General features: G+C 33.3%; 1 protein-coding gene across 1 annotated transcript; it reads left to right on the top strand.

The window, feature by feature from the left end:
- The first annotated feature begins 12972 nt into the window (after window positions 1-12972).
- Window positions 12973-15283, top strand: LOC131073023 (zinc finger protein ZAT4-like). The gene has a single exon (XM_058009364.2). It carries the CDS (start codon window positions 13629-13631, stop codon window positions 15180-15182), a length of 1554 nt encoding a protein of 517 aa, XP_057865347.2. The 5' UTR covers window positions 12973-13628; the 3' UTR covers window positions 15183-15283.
- Window positions 15284-16214: the final 931 nt, after the last annotated feature.

Consider the following 16214-nt stretch of genomic DNA (forward strand, 5'->3'; position numbering starts at 1 on the left):
CTAAGGCATCGATTATTTAGTGAATTAATATAATTAAGTGAATAATTAATATATGAATTATTTATTTCAACAGTAAATTCTTTGGGATGATGTAATACATATCTAGATTCATTTTAATTCATCAATGGAAGTGTTCCTAGCATGCTCCTTCTTAAATGTAAACAATATTTCTTAATGTTTTGATGATGATAAATCGATACAATTAAATGTATTTAAATACAAGTAAATATCAATTAATCACACAAATGTGTGTTAGTCTACTTTAGGTGGGAAAGAAATGTGCAATAATTGGTCAAAAATTGAATTTAAATTTTAAAATTATGGCAAGATCTAGAGGTGTAGGTAGGATTGGTTTATAAAATTCTAAGATCAACCCATTTCATAGTTTTTCATTGTTCTTTCAACAAAAATAAGAAGTTGCAATTCAATTGTGGTTCAAAATTTATGATCAAGACAATAGACATCCATATTTCAATCATTAGGGTTAACTAAGTGTATGGATTGGCATAATAAATAAAGAAAATGGGGGACTATAAATAATTTGTTGATAAATAATGTGAGAATATGTATAAATCAATGAGTAACAACATGGGGAAAGACCTTGGCTTTGTATAAGCTTATGCCATTTGTTGATCCATTCTCTCAAAATAGTGGCACAAAACTCAATGGAAATTGGAATCGGGAATGTTATTTAATGGATTGCATTTCCCCCCATTTTAGGTTCAAGTGAATCCTAGAATTATCATGCATATCAAAGTGTGTAGCACTCACAAACATGTATGTAAAGGAAATATTCAAACATAAAAAGGATATTGAGGCTCATATAAATTAATGGACCTCATTTATATCATCTGTTAGTACATCCTTTGGCACACACACTTCATGGGACATTACAAACAATGGAAAATATGGCATGATTAGCTTTCATCATTCAAGTAGGAATAAAATTACTTTGTAGTATAAATTCTATTTCCAATTATAATAGCTAGTAGAAAAGGGGGAAGGAAGTAGGGTTAGAGAGATTTTACCTATGTGGAAAGAGTGCAATTCTCCATTAGGCTTGATAATTATGGGATGGCATGGCATTTTGAGAACCAAAATGTCATGTTGTAAAGATCAATTTGGTCATGGTGACGAGACTTTACAAGGATCTATAATCATCTACAAAATTAACATAAGGGTGTTAGGAATAAAACATGACCCTTAAATTGGTTATATTTATAGAATGTATGGAATTAAATGAGAGGTAAAATACTACATGATTATAAAATGTTAGCTAAGAATGTAAGCTTGTAAGTGTTTTGAAATAGCTATATTGAATGCATTACACGATAAGAAACTAGAACATATCAAATGATGTGTGGTAAGTACATAGGTTGGAGATTATATTTAAGAATAAAATTTCTCATAGCAAGGGTGCATGAAAGTAGTGATATAGCCCTTTGTGGCAAAAAACACACATGTAGGTACATAAGGCACTAATAAGTGCATATGCTCCCAATGTGGTAGCATGAGCACATAATGATCAAAGTGATAGTTCTTGAGTGGTGATAAAGGTTTCAATGCATGGAATACCATGTATTCAATAGTGTGGACAAGGCTATGTTATCCCTAGTGGTAATCTTGATACATGGTATAAGATCTATTCAATAAAGTGGGGAAGGTTAAAATGGACCCTCAATGTGATAGGGTGTCTCTAACAATGTGTTAGGATGAAATTCCATTGCGGGGGGGAATAATGTCCTTAATATGGAAATGGTATCATGGCATGTAAGTGGGGAGGGTATAATGCACTTGATGTAAGATATGATAATAAGATCTCAATATGTAAGGGGAAAGTCATGATACATGTAGGTATAGATATTAAAGATGTGACAAGAGAAGTGCAAGTGATGAGGAAGGTTCAATGCCTCCATATGTAAGGATATGAAAATGAAATCATAATATTTAAGGGGAATGTCACGATTACCCTAATATAAAGTTGTATGATAAAATCAGGATGTGTAAAGGGGAGAGCCGTGATGCCCCTTATGTATGGCTAGGGTGATATAAGATAGAAAATTGGGAAGACATTATGTCTTAAACACAAGGATACAACAATTAAATTGTAAGCTATAAATAGGAAGACATTATTCCCCCTGTAGCAATATAGGCTCACTATATAACTCTAGGAGTATAATATTTCAATATAGAATTAACATATAAGCCTGGAAAGTATGATAGAATCATAACCAATGCATAACCACCTAGATAATGCAGTAAGGGTCTCCTTAGAGGATGGAAGTAGTATTTGGTGCTAAATATTTATGTCAATAGATATGTGAGAATGCATAGATAGATGGGAAATAATTATGTCATTATGAAGATACATGTAAATAACCAATTACCCCAAATGAACAAAAATAATATATGTAGTGAATGCTCAATATAGAATAAAGATGGCATGATGCAAGATAAATATGAGTATGATATGAGAATATATGCTCATAAGAAGGAATTTGTGAGAATAAGATAAAGTGTGAGCATCATAATCACGTGGTCTAAGTATGGAAAATTCCATAAACATGTGATAACCATCATAATGTCTAGAGTAAAGAATTATCATTAGATGAGGATGAAAAACCTAAGAAAAATCACCATTGTAAGAATAATTTATTTATAAATTGCTTTTGGAAAAAAATGTGTATGTTTTTTGTGACAACATTTTGGATTGCACTCAACAATCCATCGTCAGAAAGAGGAAAAGTGAAAAGAGGGATTGCAGACTTAGACTAAAAAGAGTATCAGGGAGTGTACTAGAGAATGAGGTAGAGGGCGAGTAGTGTGGTTAAAGGGAGAGGGGAGGCAAGAATAACATCAAAACAAAAAAAAATAGGTAATAAAATAATAAAAATAAGAAGACAAAAAACACACAGACAATCAACAAATTTAGACTATCAAAGAAGCAAAGTAAGAAATGAAAGAGTGAAAAAATAAAAAGAAAGAGGAATAAAAATAAAAATAAAAGTTGAATTAGAAAAATAATAAATAAATGAAAACAAAAATAGAAGAAAATTGGGGAAATTGAAAATACCAGATAAAAAGAGAAATGAATATATAGTATAATGATATAATAATGGTGTAGAAAGTGGATGATAAATATAAATAAGTGGATGATCAAGTGACATGAAAAATATAGGCAAAATCAAAGCATATCAAGATATGGGAATAAAAAAGCTATCAACAAGCATATGAGAAAATATGTCAAAAAGGAGAAAAATCAAATACCCCTCAAGTTGGGGAAGGTAAGCATGAAATCAAATATAGAAGGTGAATATTTAAGCGTGCAAAATACAACAAACAAGACAAAAAAAAAGGATATAGATGACTAGGCAAGGTGAGTCACAACATAGATGCCATAAGAAAAAGGGCCTAAATAGAAATGATACAAAGAAAAAGGAAGAAGTGAAATGAATAAAATGACACATGTTCAACATCATTTGTGTCAAAATGCACCACTAAATAATTATTTTGGTAATGCTAATGGGAACTAGGATCATGCACCAATAAAGCCAACTAAATAAAGAAAAAAAAAAGTGGCAAGTCGTCAAAAGGATAAGTAGGGATATCTAATCAATAAGGTCATCTCATAAATAAAGTAATTTATCTTTAATGTCATGAATAATCTCAATAAAAGTGTGTAATGATGAATACTACTAATTCCTTGATACACAAAATCTTCTTTCCAAAGTCAATGCCAATTAGATCAAGTCATCACATGCAATCTTTTACATTTGCGCAAGAGACTCACATTTCTTCAATTCTAGCCTCTCTTATGCTCATTGAGTTCTCCCACAATGCATGTTAAACATCGTTTATGGGATCATAAATTTTAACCTCCATTGGCATGCTACCATAACCATCTTTAATCATCCCTTAGTTGGAAAGCTACTTTGTTGAGATTTGGTATCAATCTAAATATTATTTTTGAATCAATTTGACAATAATAATAAATTATATTTGTAAAGAAGGTTGTATGGAGTACACTCATGTTCTTATCTAGAAGTTGGAATCTAAAAATTCTGCTCCAACATAATTTTCTCAACCTTCCATAAGACACCCTCAAAGCCAACCACCACTTAAAAAACAAAATGTAATAGATACACTCGAACACTTTTCCAATCTGAATACCTACTCTATAACAATCACTAGATCTACTCTTCGAAACCCAAATAAAGTCAACTTTAATATCTTATACTACATTCAAAGTAGACATAAAGATATAAATAATAACATTTAACTTGCTATTAATGATCTTCTACCTATAATTAAAAAATCGCACATATTTTGTAATGGTTTTGAAGGATCCTCTACTCTACTCTACTTCTTTTATTAACCTCAACAACTCTTAAACATATATTACCTAAAAAAAGGCCCACTTTCTATGATGTTTGCTTACTTATATCTAGTTTCTTTTGGCTTTAGTGTGTTTCTCTTCTTGTAGCTCAACAACACATGTTGTCATTATTACTTATATGTAGTGTTGTTTTCTCTAGGATTCTACTAACCTCCCTCTACTCTTTACTGTATACTCTACAACCTTTTGGATTAGTTGTTTCATGCCTTTCATTATTAATTATATAATATAAAGTGCCTCTTATTATAGAAAAGATGATTAGTTAGGGACATGCATGATTTCAACAATAATAACACTTCCAAGTCACGTTTGTATGACCAAGACAAATGGGTAACATTAAATACAATCCCAAGAATCCCAACCTAACCCAAAGTTTAGGTGTAAAGGGCATTAAAGTATAGACCTAAGGGACAAGAAAGTATGAGAAGCCCTAATACACTTGTTTAACTTGAGTTAAGTAAATTGGGTTTTGATTTGCATTGACTTCCCCAAGATGGGTTCAAACTACACATGAAGCACAATAAAAGAATCCTACAAAAATGTGAACAGTTGGATTTGGGGATATGTTTAGATGGCAACCATTCATGATATTGGATTATCTAGTGCTTGATTAGGATTGGAATCCCTAAGATATGATGTGCATCCAATACAAAAATAGGTTAACAAACAATCTGAGAGACCCATCATCCAATCGTGGAGGATATTGTGTGAAATATATTTAACATATGAGGGAATCTTGTTTGTTTGATTGATTATCCATATCTTTTGATTATAAATGGTATGTGTTGGTTGTCTGGTTCTAAGTGAGCTTACGTAACTCTTGTTATCCAAATAAATATTTGGGTGTTTGACAAGGCGTTAAAAGTAGTGGAAATGCATTATCAAAGCACAGGTAGAGTAGAGTCCAAATCTAATGGCGATACCGTGCAAGGATTCGAACCATGGTGGCCCAAGTTACAGTAGATCATCAATATAATAAATAATCCCAACTCTGATTTTGGGTAGCCCAGAAAAAGAATACTGTTTTTTCACTGCCTTTTACTGATTTCAGATCATACTTTACTATACCCATTTTCATTTTACTATGATTTAGTCTATCAAGATGCTTATTTTTTAAAGGTGGGGTAGATTAGAGACAATAGACATGACTGAAACTCTTCCTTTATCGTGCACTTGAATATGGTGCATGACCTCTTCAATGGTGGAAGGTCAACATTCAATTTTTTATAGGAAGCCCAGATATTTTATAGAGATGTAAACTGTCATGTCTTTTCCGTTGACATTTAGCTTAGAAGGTGCATAAAGTTAGTTCCATTAGGGCGTCTAGTTAGTGTCTACTGGAAGAGTTTGAGGAAATGGAAAGTCTACTGAACATGTCATGAGTGACCACTAGTGAGTGGATAGGATAGGGCAAGTGGGTTTGGTCAAGCTTTCACTGCTTCAAAGAGCTGTTCAAGGGGGGTGGGGTGTTGTGTTGTGTGTGGAAGAATTATTTGATGAATGAAGTGTCAAGGAAAATGTCTTTTACTTTTAGGCATTTAAATATATCATTTGTTTTTTATTTACATATTACACTATAAATTGGGGTGGATGGATAGGGTAGGATGAGGCAGAGTTGAGGATCTGAGAACTAATCATCTTTAGATTGTTATCTTACAACTTTTTGGTAGGGGGAATATGAGTCACAGTTGATACCTCTGTAGTTGAAAGTCGAGGACTGAGGGGTATCCACCCATCAAAGTCAATTAGGGCATAATCCTGGCCTTATCTCTTATTTATGCATATCAAGAGTGTTGTGTGTGGAAGACTTCTTTGATAAATGAAGTGTCAAGGAAAATGTCCTTTACTTCTAAACATTTAAATACATATCACTTGATTTTTATTTAAATATTAAATAGTTTAATAGTTAAACAATTAACAAAGGTATTGGGGCAAAGGGGTAGGGTAGGATGGAGCCAAGCGAGGGATCTGAGAACTATCTTTCTTTAGATTGTTATCTTACAACTTTCTAGTATTGAGAGTACAAGTTGAAGTTGATACCTCTTTGGGTGAAAGTCAAGGGTTGAGGGGTATCCATTCCATCAAAGTCAAGTAGGGAACAATCCTAACCTTATCTCTTATTTATTTCATCTTTGGAGATTTGAACCTCGGAGGATGGCATAGTCAAGGAGCTTACCCTCATTCTCACCATTTGTGCTCAATTGATCAAGTTACAAGGTTTTGGCAATTAATAGTAATTTTACATCTCTGCATGGAAGTGTAAAAGTGATAGACAATTATCTTATTTTTATTGTAAAAAAATACCTTTGATTGTTGAACTATTTAATATTTAAGAATAGTTCATGGTCTAGTCAATTGTAAATGTTGGGTCAAGGAAATGTTCAGTGTAAAGGACATTTTCCAAATATGGCTATTTATTAAACATTATTTCTCAAATATGGTCCAATTTGTATAGCAAAAATTTGTAATGGTTGACAAACTTTGGTGTTATGCTTTAATTCTTTCGAGTATAGGAATGAAGCCCCTTGTTTATGATCTTATGAACTAAGGCTAACCAACCCCCTTAACTTTGTTTAATAAAAAAATTGTTTTGTATTTTTTTTTAATTTAAAAGTAATTCTTGAATTCATAGTCTTGAAAGAGTCTAAAAAACTAGCAGGGCTTGTTTATTAAAAAGTTACTTAAATGTTTGATACTCAAAATAGCCATTGTGACAAACTATGTGCTAATGTTGAATACCATGCTCAATATATAAATCTGAAAATGCTTAGTTCACATTCTTCCCCATTTATTGGTGTGCATCCTTCAAATATAAAGAGTAGATGGCTACTCCATACATTTTTTAAAGGTTGTAAAAGTGGTGAAAACACCACTCTTGTACTTGAGAAAGTACACTCATGTGTGTCATGGGAAGTCATCGATAATAATGAGCACCTGCATGCCCCTTGAAAATGGAGTTAGAAATGACATAAGGTTGCTATAAACTAATTCAATGGCTGCCTTTTAATAAGAGGCCTTACACTTGGAAAAGGATTTTCGATAATGTTTACCAAGTACACAACCTAATTAAACTCCCTCAATGCATGAAGTCCTATGAAGACCAACTGCCATATCTTGTGTGCTCAACTACTAGTAGGTACCTATACGTTAGATGAAAAATCATTCATACTAAATTTCACTCAAATAAATGACATGTATATACTAAATCATATGAACCAACCATGAAGTTATATTTGGCCCAAGATGCATCACATGAAAAAGTTTGACAAAATTTTCCAAAAAGGAGGAGCTTACAAATTAAGGTTTTGATACCATGTTGAAGTCACTAAAAAAGCATCGTTGCACACACAAAGATAGGCCTTTGATTCTCCCAATTCACATAGAAATATCTACATAGTCAATTAAGTGCACATTCATAACATATAATATTGTTCCTACCTCACTAGAACCACAATGACATCTCACACAAGTTTAAACATATGTTACCAAGTCATGTATTTTCGCACATTATTATTTTCATTGTAAACACTTAGATCCATCTATCAAGGGTCTACTAATCAAAATGTTGTAAACCTCTAGTTGTGTGACATCACAAGTGATAGTGGCATTCATAAGTTTCATTAAAATAGTTGAAAGTATATTTGTGACTTACCTAGATCTCCTTGTTTTGATGTAGCCATACCAAAGGGTAGGAGTTTGGATGTGAATTTGTTGGGAGGCTTAGGTATTTGATGAAACACACATAATGATATGTTTTGGATATTATTGATGATGGCGTGCCCTTGTTCATTAATCAATAAGTTTTGTGTGGAAAAAGTAATTTTTGTTATCTTGAAGTATCTATTAGTGTGATGAAATTGAGGCATCATTCCTTTTAGTAAATATCCTTAATCTCATCAAGATTTGATGTAATAATTATCATCATTATGAGAAATATTGTGATAGAGATTATACCATATGCACAACCTTGTGGTTCTTCCTTTGTTCCTATTTGACACAATGTGTTGGTGAGATTAGAGTTTGTCATAGGTAGTTGAAAATTTTGATATGACTCCGCACAATCATGTTTTGTCATAGTACAAAAGGTTTGAAGTTTCTCTTTGATGTCGGTTTGTTCTTCCTTAGAGAAAGGCATTGTTGCTTTCACCTTTTCCTTGACTTATATATTAGACACATGGCAAGATACCTAGCCCAAAGAATCCAATGTAATGAACTCTATTTTGGTGAGATGAAAGGTAACAATTTTTTAATGTATCTAAGCAACTTGATGTTCGTAGGCATGTCTTCATGCAAACGCAGAGTTGTCATTGAACTTATTGGTGTAAGATTTCATGCTTTGTTCTCTAGTTTAGAACAACTAATTAGACTTTATGTATTCATCCTTATAGTGTCTGGGGGATAATATTCCTCTTGTAGGGTACTAACAAAGATAATTTTATTCTAAATAATTGGTTGGTGCTCCTTGTTGTGTTACACACTAAGTGTTTGGTGACAATGATGCATTAAGATGGAAATTTTTAGAATTACGAAGGATATCTTCTTGATGTCAATGAAGTTTTGAGTTTGTTTCAATAGATTGAGTCCAGTAATCTAATACTCTAATTTGTTGATCTTTATTTTGAACACTAGAATATCAAGATTGATGTGAGCTTTGAATAGATTTTGAGGATGCACTAAAGCTTGCCAATTGACAAAAGGTGGTGTAGGTCCAAGTTGAGTTATGAAGTCACAAAACTATCCAAATGGTGACATATGAGCACATATGAATATTAACTTTACTTTTTTTGATAGTTGATACCTTTGAAATAGTTGACATGCCTAAATTTTTTTTTTTAAATTCTAAAATTATTCCTTTATAGATTTTAAGTTATAGATTTGAAAAGTTATATTTTGATTATCTTAATTAAAAAATATTATAGGCAGGTCTCTAGCACCCGAACTTAAGGTTGCTTGCATTAATAATATACCAAAATTTTTTTTTATTTTTTTTAATAAATACTCACTAGAGGAGTGATTGATTGTGATGCTAATTTAATTATTTTTTTATTTTTATTTTTGATAGATAATCATAAAAATTGACATTTATTGAAAGTGATTTGTTTTCAGTACAACTAACTTTAAACATTTATTAGAAAATTATCAAAATCATTTTTTTAATGCATTCACAAAAAATAGAGTTCAAAAAATAGAAAAATAAATAAAATTTACTATAAAAAATGTGGCATCCAACTTTTCTCACTTTCTCACCTTTTTACCAATTATATACTAATTTTCATTTTACAAAAGAATGATATTCAAATATTTATTTGCTTGAAATAAGTACACAAACATAAACAACACTAAAAATATTTCATTAGTTTACATCATTCTAAAATTTAAAACACACATATAATTTTTAGATGTTTTGAGTGAGAAATTAGATCAATATTGTCTATAACATACAAAAATGTGATACATTGTTAAACTTTCACCCATTAGTGTCCCTAACATTCTCTTCCAACTATTTTTTCATTTAAATGTAGTTAGTTCTCTTATTATGTAGAAGAATGTGTAACCATGATTGTTATTTTTTTTCTTTTAGAGTGCCACTCACACTTATAAATGCCCATGAAGCAAAATGCACTCATCTACGATGTTTTTCTTTCAAACTATACAAGTAGTAAATCCTTGAATCAAAAATATTTTCTTACTATACTTCCTTGGATGATGATACATATACTTTTAGTATGCTTTTCCATTCTTGTTTCTTAGTGAGATTTTTTTCCTTCTAATTTCGAAGATTATATTTATCCAATTCCTACTCTTGATTTCCCTTACTATTGTCATTCTTGGGTTGAAGCTAGCCACAAATGAATTTCTAACAATATGCATCTTAATGCACACTTATCTTTCAATCACTACATAATTTATTATAAATATTGATGAAAAGTTTGATGTTTGACCTTTCATTTAAAGTGCTTCTTTATATCTTTGAGAATTTGAAATAATACATTTCTGATAATTGAAATATTTTAAAATTTTGGACACTCCATATACTATTCTTGAAACTTTATAGAAACAAATTAACAATATTATAAATTTCTTCATCTATTTTTAGAGAATATTTTCTTTGGGAAACTACTCTTCATTTAAGTTCTACATTAGACAACTATCACAAATTCAATTGAATGATCATAATCTTCTAACATGACAAGTTCAAATGCATAGGCATTGAAAGAATACTCATAACAAAAGGATTTATTTAGAGTAAATACAATGTGGAAATACTCAAACATGTAAATAAGTGACTCCTTTACTTAGGAGTGACTTGGTATTGAGTAATGATTGCATCATAAAAAGAACATGGCTCTATTTAAGTACCACTCTTCTATGGAATCTACCCTTGGCTCTCCTACTATGGACTAAATCTCTATCCTTCAAAATATACCCTATCTAGTCCTTGTTAGCATTCATAATACTTATTTTCAAGTCTCCATCTTGATGATTGGACATTAGAAATGAACAAAAAAAGTCTCTCTTCCCTTTTGATTGCTTAATTACCTCCCTTATGGAATATAAAGTGATTGATTGGTTTTCTTCCGTTCTTTCATTTTTTTTTTGTTTGTTTTTTTGTCTCTTAGGAGATTCCTACTATTTTTTGATTAATAACAAAAAAAGCTCATCTTAAAGAAACCAATTATGAATGAAAAAAATTGAGAAAAGATGGTGTTGTGCCTTCTATCTAATAACCAAAAATATAAGTTGCAAAACTGGACCAAACTATGGAACATCACACAAGCTAATACATGGTTCTACACCAACCTCTTTTATCTTCTTTCTAATCTAATTCACAACTTAAAGACCTTAATTCATGCTTTGTACATTGTTGTAAATTATATAAAACTCTAAACATTTTCAAGTACCTCAACTTTATATATTTAAGGCTTAATTTATCTCATAGACTGTTGCACTCAAAATGTATGATGATTGAACTCAACAATTGAGAAGGGGAGTCAATTATCCTTTTGTCTACTAAATTAGAGCTCTTGAACTAATTCAATTGGTGATGGATTTATGTTTTTGAGATTTGATAAGCTTTTCTAGTGTCAAATATATTGGTTAATTCATAGATGCAAATAATTTTTCTATTTTCCATAAGTTCATTTAGTCAAAAAGTAATTATTTTTCTATGCAATTTTCTTAACCCTTACCATCTTTGTTACCTTGAAGTTTTGGACTTTCCATTGATAGTTATGTGTATGAAAGTAAATGAGCGTGACTATAAGATCATGTGTCATTGAATTAAGATAGCTTATTTCATCTGGAAATCTTTGATTATATCTAACACCATGTCACCTATTGTTGGCACACTCTACATTTTATACACTATATACTAATTGATTACTTCGTTGTGATAAGTTTGATTGACTCAAACAATTTTTACTTTTCATAAGTTAACTTAGTCAACAAGTAATTCTTTTTCTATCTAATTTTGTTAACCCTTACTATCATGTTACCTTGAATTTTTGGACTTTCCATTGATGGTTAGGAGTATGAATGTAAATGAGTGTGACTTTAAGATCACATGTCACTGAATTAAGCTAACTTATTTCATCCAAGTCTTTAATTTTATCTAACAACATGCCACATGTCGATGTCATACTTTACCTTTTGCACATTGTATAAAGTTAAAAGCAATCCCCTTTGATCCCTAGAGATACACTAATTGATTACTTCTAATGGCCTCCATTTGATTTTCAAGAAGACCAACAATCCACTTCACAACATAATCTCATCAAGACAAATAATTTTTTTAAATACAATTCTTAAAAATCAAACTTATGTCCAATTATATAATAATCATGCCAATAGGTTTTCTACTATGAAAATAGGGTGTATAGAAGGTTGGCACAATCTGGAAAACAAAAAATAGACCCATGTATAAAGTAGAGATTGAATTTGATTTGTTTTAAAATAGTAGAAGTTGGATTTGATTTATTTTCAAAATGTAGAAACCAACTAGAAATTGGATTTGATTTGTTTTTTATTGCTTAATAATGATATCTATAAACATTTTTACACAATTTTTTCAAAATATAAGTATACTAATTAGTATTATATTTAGTTCGGAAGGGTGACATAGTTGGCTAAAGGCGCTGGGTTTGTCCAATATAAGTTTCAAAGTCGATTCTCTGATTGTAGACTTGTTTGGACCCGACCTACAACTTCAATTGAAACATGAAAAACTAACACCGAGATACCTCTACAAAATCAGAAAAAAAAAACAAAAAACAAAAAACATATAAACTTACAAACAAAAATCTTTCCTGTAAAATCAAATCCACCCTAAAAAAATCCTGTCACAACCAATTACACCTAATTAAGTTACTCCACTCTCGAAGTAACCCCCAGCTTACCTTGTCCTTGAGTGGAACCTTGTCAACCATTGAGTTGTTTTTTCCAGTTTCTCGAATATATAAGACTTTCACTCTAAAGATAACCCAGCTTAAGATAATAATAATCCCATAAATGAAGGAAAGAAGCGCGGAGTTTTCTTTGCACAGAAGGAAAGATTAAATATACATGACGGTAGATGCCTTTTCCAAAAGCGCACGCTCTTCCTCTGCGCTAGTTTTCTAGAGGAGAATGTCTTACGCCCTGAAATTTATCTGGGTTTGTGAGTTGGGTCGGGTCTGTTGCACAGACCATGGTTAACAAAGATGCACGGTGTTTAAGGGTGACCCACAAGGCATAGAGATAACCAACTTGATAGAGGAGGAGGGGGGTCGGCTGTTGCCACGAAAGCAGGTCTAGTCAGAGAAGGTTGGAAGCCACGGGTGAGGGAAGCGGGATAAATGAGAGCAAGTCAAGGCATAGAGCGCGTGGTGGAAGAAGAATAGGAAGCATCAGTAGTTGTTTTTAAGTATTAGAACAAGATGACTTCCACACTACACTCCACTCTCCATGCTTTTTCCTTGCTTTACAAATTGCATTAGCTAATTCATTGCTTCTTCTTCTTGTATTTCCATTCCATCTGCAAGTTATCCACACCAATTTGACCACTGAATTTCAGCTGCCCCACTTTGCACGCAATTAAACCGTCATACCCACATGCCCACTTTGATTTAAGCTTCCACAAGCAGTTACTCACTTTAAGAATTGAAGCCTGAATTGCTTGAATTGTGAATTGGGTCAGTGATTTGTTTTGTACACTGCTTAGGATTGAAGGTCGAGTAGAAGTGGAGTTCACAGCATGACAGAAGTGGATAAATTGGTTGCTGTGGAGGTGGCAAAGAAGCAAGAAGAGGAAGAATTTGTGCTGCATCGGCAGCAGGAGGTGCACCCACTTGGGAATTTCAGCTACTTCTGCAAAATTTGCAGCAAGAGATTTGTGTCTGGAAGAGCCTTGGGTGGTCACATGAGAGCCCACGGCCCTGTGGTCATGGCAGAACCTGGTGAGAAGAAGAGGATGCTTTTCAAGTCAGTGGAGGAAGAGGAAGGAGAAGAAGAGGAGGAATTGAATGGTGATCAATTGTATACTCTGAGGAGGAATCCCAAACGCAGCTGGCGGTTTTCGGATCAGGAATACCCATTTATGATGGGTGCCCAATCCCAAGAAGAAGATGGGTCTACGGAGAGTGAGAGTGAGGCTGAGATTGAGCAGCACCCTGCTTCTGAAAACTACCCAAATGAGAATTCAAGAAGCTTTGATATGTGGCTGAAGGGAAAGAGATCCAGGAGACCCAGGTATGCGATCCAAAGTCAGTCACATCATGAAGAGCAATTCAGTTCAGATACTAATGAAGAGGAGGACATGGCACTCTGTCTTGTAATGCTTGCCAGTGGTGTAAACACTGCCACCCAAAAGCTGGAATTCCATGGTGGTGAGCAGCAGCCTGGTTTCCCTCGATCAAGCGACCTCAAGGTGCCCAAGATCAACAATGCTTTGGAGCTTCCTAAATGCATCAAGAAGAGGCCTAAAACTAAGATGGTGGATGCTAATGTGGATCCCTCTGATGATAAGAAAACCAGGTATGAGTGCACTACATGCAATAAGACTTTTTATTCATATCAGGCACTAGGAGGTCACAGGGCTAGCCACAAGAAGGTCAAGGGTTGTTTTTCAAGGATTGATGGGATGGAGGAGAATGAAAGCCTAGAAGAAGAGATTACCGATGAAGAGCCCATTAGCAGATCAGCAGATTCTCAGTTGCCCAATGATTTCCCAAAGCCTTCTGCCAAGGAACAGACCAAACGTACCTTTGATGATGCAAGAGAGGAAAGTGGTGAAACAACACTCCAGCCTGGTATTCCTTCTTCTGTTAAAAAGACCAGGATCCATGAATGCTCAATTTGTCACAGGACCTTTGCTTCAGGGCAGGCTTTGGGTGGTCATAAAAGATGCCATTGGGGCAGCGCAGGAAATTCAGATACTATTAGTACTGTGTCAAGCACCAAGGAGCCCCCTGTGCAGCAGCAGAGGCCTATGAGGTCGGAGATGCTGGACCTAAATTTGCCTGCCCCTGTGGATGATGACTCCGAAGCTAGACAGCTCAATGTTTTAGGTGTGAATGTTAAAAATTCTCACAAGCCTTCCAATGCTGAAACTCACAGCAAAGTGAGCCCTCCTTTTTTCCAGTCTTGGTGGATGGGCACCTACCCAAAACAAGGACATTTCTTGTACAATAATCACGCTCTGATGTCTATAGAAGATGAAGCAGACAGTAAGCTCGGAAAGAAAATTGAATTTGGTGGGGTAGAAGATTTGAAAGTCTCAAGCAGGTTACAACCTTGGTTGCAACTGTGAGCAGACAGTGCTATGTAATTGATAAATTCTTCTACATTCTTTGTTCCATTGATGTACATGTAATTCTATAATGCTCAGATTCATAGATTCTATTTAGCTCATTCAAGACTTATAATGGTTCTTAGTGTACTTAATCAGAGGCTCATTTCTTTTTATTTGTTTTTCTGTGGACAAAGTCCGCCTTGGTTATATTTGAATCAATTGCCATTTATTCTTCTGCCATGTCTGAAACTATGCGAAATTATTGCCTTCATAAAATAGAATATTTTGGATTCGTGCCATCATTTGTAGCATTACAGAAGCAAAAATTTGATTCTCATGAGCTACTGCCTCTAATCTGATTGTTGAGAGTATACTAATGCATCAGGTTAAATTGACCATTTGTTCAATAAACGAAATTCAGATGACACAGACTTGTTACTGTAGATTAACTGTGAGCTAGTTTGTGTAAATATTTTAAGTACCCGAACCAAATACAAGACTAATTATTTATCTATCTTTATAAATGATAATCTTGGATCACTTAAGAGTAAAAAATAAATTTGAAAGTGTATCAGTGCAATTCATATGACAGTAATGAATTTAACATGTTTATGGGATCCTTGAGATTCACTCCTTTTGCCTTGATGGCTGCTATGCAATTGGGACCAAACCCTTCCCGAGATTATCTAATCTAAACATGTTTATGGGACCCTATCTGATTAGCTTATTTCCTACATAGAAGTTTACATGATTTTCTGCTGAATTACATAATTCTTAGCAGTAGGCCATTGGGTGTAAATTGATTGAGTGATTTGACTGATCTTTCTTTTGTGCACACATGAATACCTAACTGAACACTTGCTAACACTATCACTGAGCTTGGTGCTGCCTCTGAATTTAGTAACGCTTTTGGAAGATGTGAAGCTTGTTCTTTTATCATCTAAAGATGACTACAATCAGTGGAATCAGAGACAAAAGTGTTTATAAGCTTAGGATTTGAGATTTTCAGGCTAAAATTTAAACAGAGGGATTCATTTTGCAGAGTGCAGC

Source organism: Cryptomeria japonica, chromosome 6 (assembly GCF_030272615.1).
Source record: "Cryptomeria japonica chromosome 6, Sugi_1.0, whole genome shotgun sequence".
In the NCBI taxonomy this organism is placed as follows: domain Eukaryota; kingdom Viridiplantae; phylum Streptophyta; class Pinopsida; order Cupressales; family Cupressaceae; genus Cryptomeria; species Cryptomeria japonica.

Bases quoted from the DNA above. Each gene is read 5' to 3' on its own strand.
- LOC131073023 (XM_058009364.2), top strand. From the start codon at position 13,629: ATGACAGAAGTGGATAAATTGGTTGCTGTGGAGGTGGCAAAGAAGCAA.